The sequence below is a fragment of the Macaca mulatta genome, chromosome 1, assembly GCF_049350105.2.
Source record: "Macaca mulatta isolate MMU2019108-1 chromosome 1, T2T-MMU8v2.0, whole genome shotgun sequence".
NCBI lineage: Eukaryota > Metazoa > Chordata > Mammalia > Primates > Cercopithecidae > Macaca > Macaca mulatta.
The window spans coordinates 31,391,536-31,408,324 of NC_133406.1; the positions used below are offsets into that span (position 1 = coordinate 31,391,536).

At 46.7% G+C, this 16,789-nt stretch overlaps 1 protein-coding gene across 1 annotated transcript; it reads right to left on the reverse strand.

The window, feature by feature from the left end:
* Positions 1–244: 244 nt before the first annotated feature.
* Positions 245–16,402, reverse strand: SERPINC1 (serpin family C member 1). Its single transcript, NM_001104583.1, is given in 7 exon segments — positions 245–504; positions 3,839–3,903; positions 5,908–6,298; positions 9,847–9,984; positions 10,875–11,090; positions 13,641–14,007; positions 16,322–16,402. Coding segments are annotated over 7 exon segments (1,395 nt in total). The 5' UTR covers positions 16,363–16,402; the 3' UTR covers positions 245–327.
* Between the last annotated feature and the right edge of the window lie 387 nt (positions 16,403–16,789).

Below are 16,789 nucleotides of genomic sequence, written 5' to 3' on the forward strand. Positions count from 1 at the left end.
TATAGAAACAATTTGTTTAAATTTGTTTTTATTGATATTTTTTAGTGTCGTGGAAATCCTGAGAATTCACTCTCCCATTCCTTTCTGGCTGTCTACCATCTTTCATCGCATCGCTGTCTCCCTCATTTTCTTGATCCAGATGTGGTTACTGGGCAAAGAACAACTTGAAGGCATCATTTTACCAAATGCCCCAATAGCATGTTTCCCCTTTCCTTGTCTTCATTTAAGATGCAGAGTCCATTTATAATGTAAGATGGGAGTAGTTGTATTTATTTTTACTTCTATTCACAAACCAAAATAGGAAGAGGTACAAAGAATAAGAACAGTTTAGCTCACACAAGGGTTGGCTACTCTGCCCATGAAGATAATAGTGTTCAGAGGAACTTCTCTTATAAAAACCAGGAAAGGCCTGTTGGCCTTGAAGGTCACCCTGTTGGGGTTTAGCGAACGGCCAGCAATCCCAATGGCGGTACTTGCAGCTGCTTCACTGCCTTCTTCATTTACCTGCAGGTCACATGGGAAATAAAACTACATTATTTACTCTGCCGTTCATTATTGGCAGGTAAATCATCCACAGACACAGCATTTCCTCAAATGCTTTTGTTTTCCAGTAAAAAGTACATTTGGGTCAGGTTGGATTCCCTCCAGAATTCTACTTCTACTCATTCTTTTATGCAGATAATGTAAGGTACTTGTGTTTGTCCAAGCCTTGTGCTAGGTAGTAAGTGTAAGAGTTCCATTAAGGTAACCCAGAAATCTGAATGTACACAAGTTATCACATTTCTGGCTGGTACCATTGTAAATGGTTTTACAGCAGATTTTTTTGTACCAGCTGCTGAAAGATTTTTGGCTCAAGATCTGAACTCCATAGTTGAAACTGTTTCACTCTTGGAGCATCAAGATCCAAGATACAGCTACTCCAAAGAGCCACTCAGGACCTCGGGCCTGTGAAAAGAGGTGGGTTGTCTGGCTGGACGAGATGCCATTTTTTTGGAGTAACAGACTGAAACAGTGGTATTTGAATATGGTTGATAAGCAGGTCTAGAGGGAAACACCTTCAGAAAATTTTGCCTCAGGACCCAGAATATCACTAGAACTCTGTTTCTGCTCTTATGAAAGCACATGATTAACCAGCTGCCTGGGTTTTCTGGACCTAGTTAATGATGTCTTCTCCTTCCCTCTCACTCTTCCTTCCGCTTCCTTTGTTTCTCCCTCCCTTACCCTCTCTCTCCCAATAGTGTCTATTTCATGCTCATTCCAGGACTAAGTTTATTAGCAGACTCTAGAGTGTTTGCATGACCAGGATCCTTTTATTCAAATCAGGTCTGGTTTTTAATGGCTTCTCAGATCTACAATTAGTTGGGTTTATTAAGGGTTCCCAGGGTTTTCAAAGAAAATGGCTTTGTTGTGAGAACCACAGAAAAATCTACATCATTGTGTACTGGGCTCAGGTGGATAAAATGAATCCAGACCTCTGCTTCTTCCTAATAGTAACTCAAGCCCCTCGAGGTCTGAGTTGACACTTCTAATTGGAGTCCTTACAAGGGGATATTCAATGAGAGTTAAAACCCTGAGGACTCAATTTCCCTTGCAGTCTTCCTTTCTTTCTTCCAAAAATCCATATGAAAGAGGGTGTGAGCAGTGTCATCTTAACTTCCAAAACCATTAATGCAGCACTGGTAAAATCCCTTGTTCTGATCTCAATACCTCTACTCTTGCTATTGTCTTAAAGGTCGTTGACATTCATTGTCTTATAGATTATATGCCCACAATGAGGATTTTTGCACATAGCCTTTCTGTCCACCCCAACTCCTGCTATCATTTGAGACAATTAAATTATCGCAGTAGGCTGGGCACGGTGGCCCACGCCTGTAATCCCAGCACTTTGGGAGGCCGAGTCAGGTGGATCACTTGAGGTCAGGAGTTTGAGACCATTGAACCCAGGAGGCGGAGGTTGCAGTGAACTGAGATCATGCCACTGCACTCCAGCCTGGGCGACAGAGCAAAACTCCATCTCAATGAAAAAAAAGAAAAAAAAATCTCGGTAGGAGACCCATTCAACACCGTAGCCTCCCATTTCTTTCATCTCGTCACACCTAATGAGCATTACCACGTAAGCAAACCTGTCCATGGCTACACCCTGGACTTGCCATCTCAGAACTGCTCTACCTTTGAAATTATAATAGCATCCTTTTCTCAGACTATAACCTTGTGTTCTTTCAAGTTACCACATTTCCTCACTCCCGTTGAAATTCCACTTCCTCTGAACCAGGCATTTCCTACTGAGCTTGATCCCTGGCTCTATATTTACTAGCACCATCCTCCGAAACCTTTCTCTTTGACTACAACCTTCATTCTTTTCGATTTCTTCAATTCTAGAAACTTCTCTACCATCGTCCCATCTCCTTTCCCTCACAGCCTGGCTCCCGCAAAGAATAGTCTATACCAGTGGTTCCCAAATCTCATTGTGCATAAGAATCCCCTGAGGAGTTTAGTACATACACGGATTCTCAGGGCCCATCCCAGAATCTCCAAAGATAAAGCTCCCCAGATGACTGCTGCTGTTGGTCCATAGTTTAGTGTTTGCTTGAGAACAACTAGAACCAGAAGTTCCACAGGCTGTACACAGCTGTTACTCTAACACAGGGTTCCATGCACACCTCAGCTGGGGGAACACTAGGTTAAGTGATGTTCAACCGTTTTCTTTACTGTGGGACGTCTCAGACCTCAGCCTGCCAGTGTGTACTGTTCATCTCTCACGAGAGGATATACATTTATTTGACCAGCTTTTCATTGCCTCCAGTGTAGTCTAGTGCTCTAGTTGTCTGGAGCACACTTTAAGACACTGATGCACACTCACCAGCTTCCCTTTCTTACCTTCCATTTGCTCTTCATCCATTACAATTAGGCATGTGATCACACTATTCTGTCGTCAGGGAAAGGTAAACTATGGGCAGTCTCCAAACTTTTTATTTTTTTTAAGACTTTTTGGTAGAGACAAGGTCTCACTATGTTGCCCAGACTGGTTGCGAATTCCTGGGCTCAAGTGATCCTTCCATCTCACCCTCCCAAGGTACTGGGGTTACAGGTGTGAACCATCATGCCCAGCCCTGGAGTCTTCTTACTAGATGCTATCCATTTTCTTAAAACTTCTCCTTGGGTTGGCTGGGTGCAGTGGTTCATGCTTGTAATCCCAGCATTTTGGGGGTGCCAAGGAGGTGGATCACCTGAGGTCGGGAGTTCAAGACCTGCCTGACCAACATGGAGAAACCCTGTGTATACTAAAAATACAAAAATTAGCCAGGCATGGTGGTGCATGCCTGTCATCCCAGCTACTCAGGAGGCTGAGGCAGGAGAATCGCTTGAACCGGGAGGCAGAAGTTGCAGTGAGCTCTCGCGCCATTGCACTCTAGCCTGGGCAAAGAGCGAACGAAGCTCCGTCTCAAAAAAAAAACCTTCTCCCTGGGTTTCTGCGACCCCCATCCTGTAAATTCCTTCTCGATGAGCTTTGCTGGCTTCTTTTCCTATATCACCCTCCTAAATATTTGTGTTCCCGCTTGACCTGCTGCAGAAGAGGTAGTGGGAGGGAAGGCAGAACAATCACACCATGAGGGTTTCGGGGAGGGCTGTATTATAGCAGGCCTTGTGGAGGCCTTTTGCAGGCCTTAACGCTGGAAACAGGCCTTTTCCACATGTGTGTTCTGTTGTTCATGCATCTCCTGTCTGTACCCTAAGAGCTCGTGGAGCAAGAACTCCAGAGTTAGAAATCACATGAAATACTGGATAATAAAGTGGCAGAAAAGTAGCATAGGAAGAGAGAGTCGGGAGGTGTACTCACCTCAAGAAATGCCTTATGGAATGCATCGGAGACATAGAGGTCATCCCGGCCTTCTGCAACAATACCTGGAAGGAAGGCCGGAGAAGGCTTTGTGAGATGGGAGAAAGTTGGCTTCAACTCACAGATGGGAATTCAGTTTGAATTAAGAGATCCTTTGGGGCTTTTTGAAACATAAGAAGAAATCCTAAATATTCACCTAATCATACTCTCACAATGAATATGTGTTAAAAATAATAAAGTACTTTGGGGGCCAGGTGCAGTGGCTCACACCTGTCATCCCAGCACTTTGGGAGGCCAAGGCGTACAGATCACCTGCAGTCAGGAGTTTGAGACACTCTGACTAATATGATGAAACCCTGTCTCTACCATGAAAATACAAAAATTAGCCAGGTGTGGTGGCGAATGCCTGTAATCCCAGCTACTTGGGAGACTGAGGCAGGAGAATCGCTTGAATTTGGGAGGCGGAGGTTGCAATGTGCCAAGATCGCGCCACTGCACTCCAGCCTGGACAACAAGAGCAAAACTCCATCTCAAAAAACAAGAATAATAATAATAATAAACTACTTTGGGCTTGTTCAGCGTGGCTCCTGATAATTCATTCTCAGGCTTCAGCTCTTTGTGGGAGAGAGAAAGGGCAAGACTCTTTTCTTACAGAAAAAAACTCACTCCATCCAGAAGGAACATCTTTCTTTCCAGTCTGGCAACATTTTTAGTTTTCTAAACTAGCTTAGAGAGAGCCCAATAGCGCAGTGACTCACAGCTGTAATCCTAGCACTTTGGGAGGCCGAGGCGGGTAGATCACCTGAGGTTAGGAGTTCAAGACCAGCCTGGCCAACATGGTGAAACCCTGTCTCTACTAAAAATACAAAAATTAGCCTGGCATGGTGGCAGGCGCCTGTAATCCCAGCTCCTTGGGAGGCTGAGGCAGGAGAATCACTTGAACCCAGGAGGCGGAGGTTGCAGTGAGCTGAGATTACACCACTGCACTCCAGCCTGGGGGACAAGAGTGAGGCTTCATCTCAAAAAAAAAAAAAAAGATAAATCTAATTACTTAACGTCAGAAGCTTATTATATTATATTATTTATTTATTTAGCGATAGGGCCTCACTCTGTTGCTCAGGCTGGAAAGCAGTGGTGTGATCACAGTACACTACAGCGTTGACCTCCCAGGCTCAGGCAATCCTCCCAGCTCCACCTCCCAAGAAGCTAGGACTACAGGTGTGCACCACCGTGCCTGGATAATTTTTTTTACTTCTTGTAGAGACCATCCTCACTATGTTGTCCAGGCTGGTCTCAAACTCGTGGGCTTAGACGATCCTCCCACCTTGGCCTCCCAAAGTGCTGGGATTACAGGTGTGAGCCACCGTGGCCAGCCAACTTCTTTAAAAGATACTTTAATGCGCCGGGCGCCATGGCTAATGCCTGTAATCCCACCACTTTGGGAAGCCGAGGCAGGTAGATCACAAGGTCAAGAGTTCAAGACCATCCTGGCCAACATGGTAAAACCCCGTCTCTACTAAGAACACAGAAATTAGCCAGGCGTGGTGGCACACGCCTGTAATCCCAGCTACTCAGAAGGCTGAGGCATGAGAATTGCTTGAACCCGGGAGGCAGAGGTTGTAGTGAGCCGAGATCACACTGCTGCACTCCAGCCTGGACAACAGAGTGAGACTCTGTCTCAAATAATAATAATAATAATAATAAACGTCAGTGAGGCCTGTGTAATGGGAACCAAATTTCCCCAGCTCTTAATATCTGTGTCTTTGCTCTGAATTCCAATGCCCTTTCAAATTCCTCTCCACCTGGTCCTGTCTCCTGTACCTGATACAGACTCACAGGGCACCAGTGATGGCTGGGCCCATGGAGATCCAAGAACAAACTTCCCTTTTACAGAAGAGGAAACGGAGGCCTCAAAAGGAAAAGAGATGTCCACAAGTGAGCAGTAGAAACTAGGATCAGAATCCAGGAGTCCTGACTTGTTGCTCCTTTCTATTCTTTCTCCAACTCTTCCACTTTCGGTCAGACTACCTTGTGGGTAGAGCAGGGAGGAAACTCCTTCCTAGACAAACCTGGGAGTTTGGACTTTTCAGGGCTGAACAGATCGACAAGGCCCATGTCTTGCAGCTGCTCCTTCAAACTGAAGCCGTCCTCAATGCGGAAGCGGGGCATGTGAACCACCAGCATCATCTCCTCCAACTCATCCAGCCACTCCTGCAGCACCTCTGGGGTGAGTTCCTGCTCCACCTTGGTCAGGCTCTTCTCAGGCTTGGGCAGGATGAGCACCATGGTGATGTCATCACCCTTGAAGGGCAACTCAAGCACCTGGGTGCCTTCAGCCACGCGCCGATAACAGAACTTGCCTTCCTGGTACATCATAGACGCTGAACACGACTCTCCATCAGCCTTGTAGAACGGTTCCATCCTTGTGTTCTCAGGGCTAAACTTTGACTTCCACAGGCCCTGGAAGAGAATCACAAAGTGAGAACAAAAACCTTCATAGGAGGATATTTATTGACACAAGATATATTCATATTATAGTGTTACATTAATATATATTATAAGTGTTACATTAATATATAAGGAATATGCACAAAAAGGTTAATAATGACTGTGTCAGAATGATGGAATTATGAGTAGGTTTTTCTCTGTGTACTTTTCTGTATTTCCCCAGATTTTCAGCAGTGAGTATTTGCTTTTATAATCAGAAAAATAAAACCAAAACCAAGAACAATCTACAGTCCTCTCTGCAAGTCTCTTCTTGAGTTTAAATCTAATTGCCTTGTGCTGTCTGCCTTCCGCCAACCTCTTTTCTTTTCTTTTTTTTTTTTTTTTTTTTTGAGATGGAGTTTCGCTCTAGTCACCCAGGCTGGAGTGCAATGGCACAATCTCGGCTCACTGCAACCTCCGCCTCAGGGTTCAAGCAATTCTCCTGCCTCAGCCTCCCAAGCTGCTGGGATTACAGGCACCTGCCACCACGCCCGGCTAACTTTTTGTATCTTTAGTAGAAATAGGATTTCGCCATGTTGGTCAGGCTGGTCTCGAACTCCTGACCTCAGGTGATCCACCCTCCTTGGCACCCCCAAAGTGCTGGGATTACAGGCCTGAACCACTGCACCTGGCCCCACCAACCTCTTTTCTAAGGGCCAACCTCCAAAGTCCTGGGCTCTGCCAGACACAGACACAGATAACAGAGGATGAGCCCTGACTGACTTCCTCTTCAAACTGGGAGGGACCCTGAGATAGAAGACACACTTTTGAACATTACCATTCTTTATCACTTTCTAGCTCTGTAATTTGGGGACAAGCCATTTAACTCTTCTTCTTTTTTGGGTCGGGGGACAGGGTCTCAATCTGTGCCCCATGTTGGAGTGATGCAATGGCAAGCTCATGGCTCACTGCAGCCTCAGCCTCCCAGGCTCAAGCTATCCTTCCACCTCAACCTCCCAGGTGGCTAGGACTACAGGTGTGTGTCACCATGCCCAGCTAACTTTTAGTTTTTGTAAAGATGGGATCTCCCTGTGCTGCCCACACTGATCTTGAGCTTCTGTGCTTGAGTGATCCTCCTGCCTCAGTTTCCCAAAGTGCTGGGATCACAAGTGTGAGTCATCATGCCTGGCCCATTTAACTCTTCTGAGTAGTGGTTTCTTATCTGTAAAACTAAGAGCTGGTGATAGCTAATATTTATAGAATATGCTTACTGCATGCCAGGCACTTTTCTAAGCATTTTGGACGTATTAACTTATACCTTATTTACATGCAGTAGCTACCTCAGTATCCCTATGTGGTAGATGTATCATTATTACCACATTATAAGATGCAGAAATTGGAGCATAGAAAGATCTCGGGTAACTCACCCAAGTTCACATGGTCAGAAATGGAAGAGTCAGTATTTAAAATTAAGTAATCTGTCCGAGTGGCCCAGGTTTCATTTGTGATGTGAGAATCAAGAGGGCTAATAAATGTCAAATTGTTCTGCAAACTGTAAAGGGCAAATTCACGTGGTGGAAATACAGTCTGCTCTGTCCTTGGAGAGGGGAAAACCGTAAGAGACAGAGCGACTGACAGCAGCAGCGACTGGCTAGTCCCCTGGGCCCTGTGGGAGGGAAGAATGTACCGGGAGGCACATCCCAGGATGGGCAAAATATGCCACAATTCTACCCACCTTAAACTGGTGGTCTCCTGAGTGTCAGCGGTCTGCTTATTCCCACTCCCCTCTTCCTTTTCCTTCCCAAATGTAATCAAGTTGACACAGTCTTCAGAACATTACTCTGAGGAAAACAAGGCCTTCTGCATCGGTAAATAATAGCACCTCCCCTAAGTCTGAGGTGAGCCTGTCACCTAGAAGCTCAGAAGATTTAAGCTAAAACTGGATTTTACAGGAAAGAAAACATTTTTTAAAAAGATAAAATAGGCCAGGCATAGTGGTTCACGCCTGTAATCCCAGCACTTTGGGAGGCCGAGGCAGGCTGATCATCTGAGGTCAGAAGTTCGAGACTAGCCTGGCCAACATGGTGAAACCCCATCTCTACTAAAAATACAAAAATTAGCTGGGCACGGTGGTGTGCGCCTGTAATCCCAGCTACTTGGGAGGCTGAGGCAGGAGAATTGCTTGAACCTGGGAGGCGGAGGTTGCAGTGAGCCGATTGCACCATTGCACTCCAGCCTGGGCGACAAGAGCGAGACTCTGTCTCAAAACAAAAAACAAAAGATAAAATATATAAAAATAAATTTTAAAAACTAAAATTTAGGCAAAGGGAACTTTGACTCATTGTAGAAGCTGCTCCAGGTGATGGGAAAAAAATTGCAGGGCTGAAGATTGTGAACACATTGACTCTGTCATTTCATTCCAGTTTTCAAAATGGAGTTAAGTGGACAGCAGAATCACATATATATAAGAGTTTGTCACTGTGCACACCTTGCAGTGGGACATGATGGGTTTGTTTGCATGCCCACTCTGCCATCAGCCTGGGGACACTACCACACCTCCCTGGACGGTAGCCCAGCAGCCATGGTTCAAACGGTTCTGGGCTCTCAGCAAATGTTTATGTCTGCCCAGACTATGCATGGACCATTTCTCAGAAAGGATCTACCTACACATGCCCAGTAGTGTTAAAGAGGGTGAGCTGGCCGCATGTGGTGGTTCATGCCTGTAATCCCAGCACTTTGGGAGGCTACGGCAGAAGGATTGCTTGAGCCCATGAGTTCAAAACCAGCCTGGGCTGTGGCATACCAAAAAAAAAAAAACTTCACCTCCTATGATGGCATGCACCTGTCGGCAGGCCAAGGTGGGAGGATCGTTGGGATGGCTGGGATCACTGGAAGGTCAAGGCTGCAGTGAGCTGTGATTGTGCCCGTGCACTCCAGCCTGGGTGACAGAGTGGGGTTCCGTATTTAAACAATAAATAAAATAAAATAAAATAAAATAAAATAAAATAAAATAAAATAAATGGAGGCGACGAGGAAATAAGGCAGGGACAAGGAGGCAGAAGCAGGCGCTTTGGAGAAGTTGGTTCAGCTCTCTGCCTTCTACTGTCGGAATCTGTTCATGTAGTCCTTAGGCTTTTTTTACCCATTTAGATTGACCTGCCCTGCTGACCTGTGTAGCTTCAGGCAGTCCATTTGCCCTCTCAGGGCTTCCGTCTCACCGTTTTAAAAAAAAAAAAAAAAAAAAGGTGGGAGCGGGGGCAGGCGCGGTGGCTCAAGCCTGTAATCCCAGCACTTTGGGAGGCCGAGGCGGGCGGATCACAAGGTCAGAAGATCGAGACCATCCTGGCTGACACGGTGAAACACCCTCTCTACTAAAAATACAAAAAACTAGCCGGGCGAGGTGGCGGGCGCCTGTAGTCCCAGCTACTCGGGAGGCTGAGGCAGGAGAATGGCGGGAACCCGGGAGGCGGAGCTTGCACTGAGCCGAGATGCGTGTTTCAAAAAAAAAAAAAAAAAGGGGGGGGTGTAAGCTGAAGAGCAAGAGGAGGTCCCCGGGGTCTCCCCAGGGTCATTCTGAGTACCTTGAAGTAAATGGTGTTAACCAGCACCAGAACAGTGAGCTCGTTGATGGCTTCCGGGGGAATGACATCGGTGATTCGGCCTTCGGTCTTATTGGACACCCATTTGTTGATGGCCGCTCTGGATTGCTCTGCATTTTCCTGAGGAGAACAGGAAATAAACCTACTCACCTGTGCTATTCGATTGGCTTCCCCATTTTCCCAGGCCGCGTTTTATTTTTCTCACCATCCCTCTGCCCTTTCCCACAATTTGATTAAGAAGCCATCGCTCTAATCCAAATTGGGGAAACCTCACATATCTAATGTAGTTCCATGAATCTTTCCTGTAGTTAATAAATATTATCAGAAGAAAAAGAACAAAAAGAAATAGGAAGAAATCAAGGAAAAGAAGGAAGATGAAAACAGTCTGGGAAAAATAAGATAAAATATTATTTTCTCTGACTTTGGAAAACCTGAACTCACAAAAGTAGAGTTTCCAAGGCATGTTCCAGGGAAAGCAATGAATGATTGCAGGTTATATGGGGTTGGCAGGTTATATGGAGGAGAGAAATGGCCATGCAGTCAAATACATTTGAGGAATGCTGATTGAATAACGCCAACAGATTTCTTTGTTGCGGAGTTTCTCTGAAACTTCATAGGCCCGTGTTCTTCATGAATCTCCAAAAGGAGAATATGACATGCATCATGTACCAACTTTATTTGACCGTGATAACTGTTCAAATTAAGTAAGATATCTTGTAGGACTGGCACCTTCAAAACACCCTTTGGTATATATTTGAAGTTGGTGGATGGAATGAAGAATTGATTATTTATTCACGTTTTCCTGGGCAGTCACTACAATCTAAGCATGGATACCATTGATTTCTCAGGTTTTCAGTAAGAATAACTATTCCCGGGGTGCTGACTTGTAGCCAGCCCTCCGACAGTCTTCAGCAGCAAAGCAGTGTGAATTTGGGTGCTGTTTCTCCCCCTCCTCAATCTCTGAGTGGAGAGGAAGAACTCAGAGGTCAGGGGTAACATCTGCAACTCACCTTGAAGTCCAGGGGCTGGAGCTTGGCTCCGTATACCAACTCACTGATGTCCTGGTAGGTCTCATTGAAGGTAAGGGATTTGTCTCCAAAAAGGCGATTGGCTGATACTAACTTGGAGGATTTGTTGGCTTTTCGATAGAGTCGGCAGTTCAGTTTGGCAAAGAAGAAGTGGATCTGATCAGATGTTTTCTCAGATATGGTGTCAAACTTAAATACCTACAGAAGTCAAAAAAAATGGTGGTGGGTTTGGTGGGCAGCCTGGCTAACATGGGTGTTGAGCATAGACTGGTCAGTCTCTGACTAATAGCCACCTCAGTTGTGAACTCCTTCAAGCACAGTACCTGGGACAGCATAAATGCTCAACCCTTGTGTTCTGATGAATAAAGGGATAAAAGAAGAATGAAGGGTAGGAAGGATAAAGGGAAAAAGAGAGACTAGGTCACCACCTAAAGTCTCTAAAGGGCTCTAGATCAACACACAGATGTTTTCTTGCTGGAATGGGAAAAGTCCTCTTGGTGATTCTGGACAGAGAAGAGAATCAGGACAGTGTCCTTTCTTGTAGCAAACACTTTTGTGGCATCTCTTGGGGCCAGCTGCTCATGGAGGCTCTGGGATACTGGTGGTAGGGGTGAAAAAGGAAGAGTGAATCTATCAGCAAGGGATTAAACAGGCCCAGAATCCAAGAGTCTCAGGGTTGAAAACGACTTAGAAGTCATCCATGCTTTGAAGATGGAATCCCCCAGTGCCCACCTTCACCATCCCCAAGGCAAATGGGTGAGGCTGTTCCCCTCCTGCCCTTCCCGTGCTCTCTCCTCAGGCTACAAAAGGCCTTTTGGTGTTATCTGTTCTCTGCCTTTGGTTTTCCTGATTTTGTTCCAACAGGCACTTTTTTTTTGGGGGGGGGGGGTTATACTTTTGATCAAAAGCTTGGTGCTGAATTTCTCTTTTCTCCAGAGAGATTCAGTCTCACCCTGCTTTCGAACACATGGCGTTTGTGTAGAGGGGAGGACCCAAGGAATATGCGTGGTTTGGAAGCAGTGTTCTGCTCTTCTTGTAGGAAGGGCTACATTTAAGATCTTACTTGGGGACAGAGACATGAGGGATATGGAAGGGCTTTGAGACCAGTACCAATGTATACAAAAATGACTGAAGGGCCCAGAGAAGGCAGTACTAAGTGTCTTAAGGGTTTTTAAACCTACAGTTTCTTTCGGAGAGTGAAGACTTGGGTTAACTCATCCCAGAGCCCTGAGCAAAGGTGATGAAGTTCCATGGAAACTGACCACTAGAATAGAAGGAACCCTTCTAAGACCCACAGACTTTAGTGTCCAAGGTCCAAATAAGCACCATCTTGAAGGGACTCATGCCTCCCTATTGATGAACTCTGCTTCCACAGTGTGATCCAACCTGAAGAAAGACTGTCAGGCAGCCAAGCCAAGGACAGATTAAAGATCTAGGGTTTCCATCCATGACTTATCATAGCCCCAGAGGCCAATAGTGATCAATCAATCCATGACGCTTCATCTTATCAAGCCCTACTCCCCTCCCAGAAAAGGCAGTGGGGGAAAGGGGGTGGGAACTAAGTCACTGAGCTGAAATGATCCATACTTCCCAGAGCCAGAAAACACTCTCACGTCCTTGAGGCTTCTCTTGGCTTTCCTGGGCCCCTGGTCTCAATATACCATCCTAGGCTGGGTGTGGTGGCTCCCACCTGTAACCCCAGCACTTTGGGAAGCCAAAGCGGGCAGATCACTTGAAGTCAAGAGTTTGAGGCCAGGCGCAGTGGCCCATGCCCATAATCTCAGCACTTTGGGAGGCCGAGGCGGATGAATCACGAGGTCAGGAGTTCAAGACCAGCCTGGCCAACATGGTGAAACCCTGTCTCTACTAAAAATACAAAATGGTGCTGGGCGCCTATAATCCCAGATACTCAGGTGGCTAAGGCAGAGAATTGCTTGAACCTGTGAGGTGAAGGCTGCAGTGAGCCGAGATTGCGCCACTGCACCCCAGCCTGGGTGACAAAGCGAGACTCCGTCTCAAAAAAAAAAAAAAAAAAAAAAAAAAGAGTTTGAGACCAGCCTGGCCAACATGGTGAAACCCCATCTCTACTAAAAATACAAAAATTAGCTGGGCGTGGTGGCGTGTGCCTGTAATCCCAGCTACTCAGGAGGCTGAGGTGGGAGAATTGCTTGAATCTGGGAGGCGGAGGTTGCAGTAAGTCGAGACTGCACCACTGCACTCCAGCCTGGGCAATAGAGTGAGACTCCATCTCAAAAAAATAATAATACTCATAATAATATCCTAGAATTTTTTTCCACAAAAGCCCATATGCCGGATGTCACCAGATGGTAAAGCTCCCCTTCTTCTGCCGGAGGAGGGACTGGCACAACACATTGCCCAGCACAGAGGAAGTGCTGAATGAATGAATAAATAAATGATCAAATTAATGAGCAAACATATAGATGAAAAAATTACTAAAGAGAGAAGTTGAAAGAGATAGAAGCCCTCCCCCATTGTAAGGTCGCTCAAAAGAGGAAACCAGGATTTAAAAAGCAGATATCCAGGTCGTAATTCCTTGGCTAATTTTTTAAAAAATGGTTTTCAAAGGGAATTATAACACATGAAGTAGTGACTCAAAAGGAATCGTAATGCATAAAGAGCGCCCTTAGTGGCCTGCAGTGTTGGTTGAGAAGTCACTGGACTTGGACCTATGCAAGCCCCAAAGGTGCTCCTAGCAAGGTGGCTGGGCAGAAGACCTTTGGGTCGTACCTCCATCAGTTGCTTGAGGGTGTCATTACAGGCACCCAGCTTGGTCATAGCAAAAGCCGTGGAGACACTCAGGGGTGACAGGAAAATGTTATCCTTGTCGTTCTTGGAATCTGCCAGGTGCTGATAGAAAGTGGTAGCAAAGCGGGAATTGGCCTTGGACAGTTCCCAGACGCGCCGGTTGGTGGCCTCGGGGATCTTCTGTTCTGAGCCCTCATCCTCAGTTGCCTTCTTCTCCGGGGAGCGGTAAATGCACATGGGATTCATGGGAATGTCCCGCGGCTTGGCTGTGCAGATGTCCACAGGGCTCCCGTGACAGGTCATACAGTCCCAGAGGCCAATGAGCAGCAAGGACAGAAGATAAACCTTCCTGCAAGGGGGCAAAATGCCGAGTTAAGCTAGGCTGCAACCCCTAGCCCCACTGCCCACCACAGGGTTGCCTCAGTAAAGCAGAGGATTCCAGCCTACCTGGTGTGGCCAAGAGAAGGGCTAAAGTCTTTGAACCAAGTACAAGGGCCCAGACTGAACCTAGAACAGGTTCAGTCCTAGACTTCTTGCCAGGGGATAGTTCAGTTGCCTGGACATGGTCATGTTGGAATTAGAATCAACTGACAGTTATTTGAAGTATTATTATGTGCTCAATTTCCCCATGCTGGGAGAAAAAGAATGCGAAGCTTCCTGTTTGTGACATGGAACACACGTGCCTAAAAAATTGGCTGGGAACTTTAGTGCCCAGTGAAGAGTCAGGGCAGTAGGGGGTGCCACCGACAGAAACTGTTTGGGGAAGGGCTCTGATAGATGCAACAGAGAGATTTCAGCAACACAAGAGAGGAAAGAAGAAACGGATGGAGCAAAGGCAATATCTGGCCAGGCGCGGTGGCTCACTCCTGTAATCCCAGCACTTTGGGAGGCTGAGGCAGGCAGATCACTTGAGGTTAGGTGTTCAAGATCAGCCTGAACAACATGGTGAAACCCTATCTCTACTAAAAATACAAAACTTAGCTGGGTGTGGTGGTGCACACCTGTAGTCCCAAGCTACTGGGGAGACTGAGGCAGGAGAATTGCTTGAACCCAGGAGGCGAAGGTTGCAGTGAGCTGAGATTGCACCACTGCACTCCAACCTGGTGGGCAAAGTGAGACTCTGTCTCAAAACAACAACAACAGCAACAACAAAACAATGGCAACATCTGTGTGCTGAAGATTCCCACATATCTAGCTCCAGCCCTAACCCTTCCACTGAGCTCCAGACTGACTATTTGCTGGACAATTCCACCAGAAACTCCTACAAGTTCTTTAGGGAACCAGGGACAAAGTGACCTGGTAATTAATTCTCCCCGAGGTGCCTGCTCCTCGTGTCCTCCAGCTCAGTGAATGGGCTCAGTGAATTCAGTACAGAAAGCCGAGAATCACCCTGGATTCCTCTCTCTCTCCTCCTCATTTAGTCAAACCCCAAAGTCAATCAGTTCTGTTTTTTTACTCTTTCACCAGTTACTGCCACTGCTTTACTGCAGGCTCTCATTCTTTTTTATTGCCTGGAAGTTTTAATAGTCTCCAACATGGATTCAATGAAGGTAAACTAAGTTAATTTCACATTTTTAAAAAATGAGGTAGTTGGGACACTGGGTGAAGCAAATCAAGAGATAAAGTCTCTTGTCATATTTTTTGTAGATAAGACAAGGGTGGGCTGCCTCCAACTGGTTTAGGGTCCCTGGGTGTACAGAAGGGAGTCCGTCTGTGGGTACTGGATCTTCCCATCTTCTCCTGGGAGAGAAAGAGAGGCGCCCAGTGCAGATTCACAGATGTGGTCTGCTGGGCAAGCGTGGGACTGGCTGGAAGCTGGGGCAGCTGAGGGGTACTTGCCTTCTTACGTGGTCTCAGTCCAGTTCTGCAGCCCTTTCAAGAACAGAGGTGCAAAGCGGGAAAGAAGCAGAGGCACCAAGGGAGATGTGGAAGGCAGGCTGAAGTAGCAGGGAGAGAGAGAGAGGAGAGGACCCTGCCATTCATCTTCCCATCTCCACTGCCTTCGGTTGCCCACTCTGTCCTTCAGCGACATTTGGAAATACAATTCGAGGCTGAGCGGACCCTGGGAGGGCTGTGAAGCACAAATTAAAACCAAGACAGTTGTGCCACCACCCCATTTCTAGCCTCCTATGACAACTCAGATGAAGAAGGGAGTGTGTGTGGCATTGAGGGAGGGACAGCTCTCACTGTGAGAAAAGGAAGCAGTTTCGGCCCTTTAATCAAAGGTCACTGGGATCTTGGGTGGGGGCAGAGTGGAGTGGATCTGAGTGGAAGAAGGAGCAAAAAGGGAGTGAGGAGGTCCTCATGGGTAACATTTGCTCTCTTCCTAGATTTGCTCTCTTACGGCAGGCCCTGGGGATTCCCCTTGTAGCATTCCCTGGATTCTGTGAGTGCTGGCGTCCTGCACAGCATCTTTACACCAGGGATGACATCCCCCTTGTTTCTTAGGCTAGGGACCCAAGGTGTGGCTTAGGAAAGGCCTTACCCCAAGAGGGGGGTGGGAGGGAGGGCGCTTGAAATGACGTCTTCCAAACAGGTCTTTGACTGTAACTACCAGGGAGAGGGCCTGTTCTTCTCAAAGGTGTTAGAGGTCATTCCTGTGAGTCCTTTGGAGGTTGGAAAACCCAGTGAGGGCAGCCAAGGGGAAAGCTCACCCCTCTTACCTTTTTCCAGAGGCTACGGTTCCTATCACATTGGAATACATGGTCGCTAATCTTCCACAGGGCTGGGCAAGTGGAGATGGTTGGTCTGAGGCAATCTGTCTGAAAACTGGTTCTTTCCTCTTAATCTCACAGAGGTTTCAGAGGCCAGGGTGCATCAGGGAGCTGGTCAGGAGGGGGAACTGAGGTCAAAGGCTGATGACCAGTTCCCAGGGTTAAGCAAAGTGTAGAGCCCAGTGTTGTTTAATTAGTAGAGAAGTTTCAAAGTTCAGTCAGGCCCAGGGAAAGCCTGAGCCACCTCTCTTGCCCACACTCCCTCACTCTCCTCCTCAGCTTTATGGAAAAGGAAAAGGAGAGCATGTTCATCCCCTCAAACTTGGTTAGGAAATACCTGACTGAGGAGAAATTTGTCTGCAGGATTTTTTCTTTCTGGTTAACCATATCAGAAGATAGAAATAGCTAATGTCCAAA